At 43.2% G+C, this 4531-nt stretch overlaps 1 protein-coding gene across 1 annotated transcript; it reads right to left on the bottom strand.

The window, feature by feature from the left end:
• Positions 1–201: 201 nt before the first annotated feature.
• Positions 202–2736, bottom strand: LOC143553127 (scarecrow-like protein 13). The gene is made up of 2 exons (XM_077043180.1): positions 2621–2736; positions 202–2079 (listed from the first exon to the last, which is right to left on the bottom strand). Exon 2 carries the CDS (start codon positions 1935–1937, stop codon positions 342–344), a length of 1596 nt encoding a protein of 531 aa, XP_076899295.1. The 5' UTR covers positions 1938–2079; positions 2621–2736; the 3' UTR covers positions 202–341.
• Positions 2737–4531: the final 1795 nt, after the last annotated feature.

Here is a 4531-nt window from a genome sequence, read left to right on the forward strand (position 1 = left end):
TCAAAATATATCTTAAACGATAACTATTCGTTAAAAGGACATTCGCATACGATTATTATATAAACAACTCGTCATACCAGACAAAAATAAACAAATTATTATTTTATATTCTAGACTCATCTTAAAAAACCAACTTAAAAAAAAAGATGAGTTTTGTTATGAACATAATAATATATATAAAATTAAGACGAGCACATAATAAATCTATAATAAGTCCATCAAAACACAACACAACCACAAGTGGACACTAATCTTATTCGTCACAAAAACCGTCTAGTACGTGTCATATAATTAGCAATAACCAACCCTACAAGACCAACCCGACTCATTATCATCCCTAATCAACTCCAAGCCGAGCAAGTCACCATCGGCCTGTTCTTCCAACCGAGCACAAGCGCACCATCCTTGTCTCCAAGCCGGTAACAATCACTAAACTCACTCAACACCTCTCTAGCCGCGGTCATAACCGAATAACTCAAAGGCAGAGCCACGAACCCAGCCTGGGCTAGCCTAAACCTCCACTTAGCCAACGGCTCATGTCGTTCCACCCGGTCTACATCCTCACACGCCACTATGTTAACCATATCCCTAGCCACACAATTCGCTTCCGCACTAATCCTCCTCTTGTCGTCCCGTGGCATTACTATGTTCCTCGGCAGCTTAGCATCAACCGACTCAAACATAGCCGCGTAGTAATCAAGAGCTTCCTCGAACCGTCTGGAAAATGACGAGGTGTTCGTGTTGGACTCCTGCTCGAGCAGGGTCACGACTTTTGGACCCAGACGTTTGACCAAGCGGATGAGCCGGTCTCGGTGGTTAGTCGTGCTCACGCTTTCATCGGGCATGTGGTGCAGCATGTACGGGAAGTTAACCGCGATGGCTTCACCGGGGTGCACACATAGGTTGCCCCAGTAAACATCACTCCCCGACCTGCCCGCCTCATGAAACTCAAACGGAACCCCGTGCGCTTCAGCAACCTTAGCCAGCCTTTGACCGACAAGGTGGAGCCCGCCTCCTCGGGCATAAGACGAGTCATAATCGTCAACTCCCGTGACCCGAAGCCTCGGGGGCCCACCGGGCCGCTTTGCAAGCTCTTCAATTAGCAGCACCCATTGACTCCCCTGTGCTATTAAGAAGTCAATCACATGCACTTGACTCTCATACTGCATAGCTTCTTTGATGATCACGTTTGCTGACGTGTACGCAAACTTGTAGTACGGGCAGATTTCATAAAGAATAGACATGTAAGACATCAGCTCCTTCGGGTTCGGCTCGTAACATCTTAAGTTCTTGTAGATTAAGCTTCCGGAAGATAACTGCCGGGCTTTCAACCCTTCTAACATGTAAGCACCCAAGCGTTGAATCGGGTCACCTGAAACCGAGACCTTGGATTGTAAAGCTTCCATAAGTGCATCTGCATCTTCCGTATTACCATCATCCATTGCATGAGCAATTTCAGTTAGCGCTTGCTTCACATCAAGATTAGAAATCCCCAATTGCAGGATCTTATGGTACTTGTTCTTGCTATCAAACGAGCTAGTAATCGACCCGTCCTCAAAATCAGACCCGGGCCCTAAAAGCTCCATTTCCACCTCTCTCAGAACCTGTTCCACCCCACTGCTGATCGGTGACCCGTAAGTGTTGTCGGTGGAGGAATTCTGGACATTTGATAAACACGACTGAGTGGAAAACGGGCTTCGGGTATTTGGTGAGTTATACACCGAACATTCAACGGCTGGAGATGATTCCAACGTGAAAAACTGGTCATTTGAAACAATAGAGGGCTCCTGGTGGCGCGTGTGATCAGGGTAAGCATTGTTGTTCAGGATTTGGAAGTGTGGGCCCGTTAGGCAAAACGGTTCAATCGGGTCGGGTTGGTTGTACAGCTTGTTATGGATAGCTGCTCCCGAGCTTTGACTCTTTTGGGATGTTTGCATCTAATCACGAGAGCTTTCGAGAAGCCCGATAACTGATTATCAAGATTCAAGAGTTTCTGTCTGGTAATAAGTATCTATCTAAATCCAACGATACTCGATTCACACGGTTTGCTGCAAGAACCAGCTTTTGTTTTTGTTTTTCCTGAAATTCCAAAAAGATTCAAAAAATGATAAACTTGCAAAATAAATAAATGACGCAAAGAACACTAGAAACAGATGAACCAAGCATAATAGATCCAGAAACATGATAAACAAAGAATTTCATAACAATTGATTGATGGTTTTCTTCAAAACCTTTGAACATATTTTAATTATAATAAAAATATTAAAAAACCCCTAATTATTCATCCCACAATACTGAATTAAGAACCCTAATTTAAAAGAGGGGTAATCAATCCTACAGCCATGCTTTCTTCAAAAACACCCAAATTAAAAGTGTACTGAGAGAGATTTCAGCCAATTAATTGAATCAATTTAAGCTTAAACGAGTAACGGCAAATAAGGATAAAAACCCTAATTAAGATGAAACTTTGCGTAAAAGATTTATTTGAAATTGAACCATACAAACACAAATTCACAACCTTATATACCAAACCCATGAATCAACAAACGAATTTGAGTAAAGATTGAAACTTTACTTTATAATGATTTGATAATAATAATAATGATGTAATCATTCATACCTTTGGATTGATTGATATCTGAAATCAAGGGTTAAAGATAGATTTGGTTTTCAGAAGCTCTGACTCTCGTTGAATGTCTACAATGGCGTCTTGTTCGAGATGATGGCAAGAGTTTAGTTTAATATTAATAATAATATGATGAGAGAGAACCTTTTAATATGACAAAAATACCCTGTTGTGCAGACATGTGGTATTGCTGTATTGGTCACTCTAGTCTCAAACTCTTAACCGGGTTGGATGAATTTAGAATATTACTTGGGTGGATATGATTGGATGACAATCATAATATTCATCTTATCAAAGACTAATTATATAAAATGGCAATATTATTAGGCTGAGGGGTGTGGGGCTTCAGCGGGGGCGCGAGAGCCCCTCCGCTCGCGCCCCCAGGCGCGAGCACCACACCACCGAGGCGCGAGCGCGGAAAACTAGGCGGGCGCAAGGTGGGTCGCGGGAGAAAGGTGGCGTAAAGGAGCATTGGGAGACGTGACATAGCCGTTGGATCATTTACATGATAATAAAAGTAAAGTATATGAAAGAATCATATATGAGGGATATGTAATATGTACCTCAACAAGCTCCGGGCTGCCGTAGTCTTGAATTATTCCGGCGAGCTGAGCACTATCACATAGATACGCCAGGTTCCCAAAATACAGCTTTGTATTTACTGAGCTACTGTCGGTCGGAGACTGATCTCCTCCGTCACCGGAGACTTGTTCTTCTTCTTCCGTCACGGCCACCGTCTCCTCCTCCTCCGTCGCCGACACCGCCGCCTCTTCTTGAGCCACAGACGCCGACACCCTCATCGCCGGCCACTTGCCGGACATGGGTATCGGTTCGATTCTTACACGAGATTGAGGTAATGATGTTGAGATTTGCAGCATGGGTGTTGTGGATTTTAATGTAAGAAACATGGGATCGGAAGGCCATGGTATTGATTTTAAGGAGAACGGAGAGCTGATGGCGGCGGTGGCGGTTGTAGCAGCCATGGTGTCTGTCTGTCTGATCCGGTGGTTTGCTTAGCATTGGGAGACGTGAATATATTTATAAAAAAATAAAAAAAAAATCCGCTGGAGCCCCTGCTCGCGCCCCTCCACACCAGGGCCAGGGGCTCCAGCGGGGGCTCCAACACCCATCTTATCCAGTTTCTCTCTCTGCCACACGTCACAATATTATTGGCTGGAGCCCCCACTCGCGCCCCCGTTAGAGCCCCCCACACCCCTCAGCCTTATGTTGATTATGTATTTATGATAAGATTTAAGAATATTATTCTTTTGTTTAAAGAGGGGTTTTTAAGATTCTGAAATTTTGCATAAACTACAAAGCATACCTTTATTTGTGTGACATGACTATATATTTAAAGTTAAACAGTAACACATTCTTGTTTTATATAAAAAGCAAAGAATAACATCAAGTAATGAGACACATCATCCGATGTTAGTCTTTTAGATGGGTGCCCATGGATTTGGCTATAGAGCAAGAATATATATTAACAACATAAATTTGTATAAGTTGTATTTCTTTTTAGGCCTTGTCGTGAAATTACTAACAAAAGCTAGTTATCACGTTAATTTAGGTGAAATTAGTAAAAAACATAGATATTACATCAACATAGCAGGTAGGCGGGCAACAAGCTGCGCCGTCACCCCTTTCTGAATTACAAACCCTAACCTGCTAAAGACATACCCCTGCCCTTTGAAGTCGACACATTGCTATGCACAACCGGTTGGACCCTGGTTAGGAAATGGATAGCTTCCGGTGCCAAGGAGCCAAAGGTATCAAAAGCCAAAGGGACAAAAACATGTTGGTTCTCTTCGCAGGCTTTAGCATGTTTCTCCACCTTCTTCGTTTCAGCCCTTTTCATTGGTTGCGCAGCTACAAACCCATTATCCCTCAAACCAGCTAAGGGAG

The sequence above is a fragment of the Bidens hawaiensis genome, unplaced genomic scaffold (assembly GCF_021521415.1).
Source record: "Bidens hawaiensis isolate Kalapana, Puna unplaced genomic scaffold, B.hawaiensis_p1.1 tig00017151_1, whole genome shotgun sequence".
NCBI lineage: Eukaryota > Viridiplantae > Streptophyta > Magnoliopsida > Asterales > Asteraceae > Bidens > Bidens hawaiensis.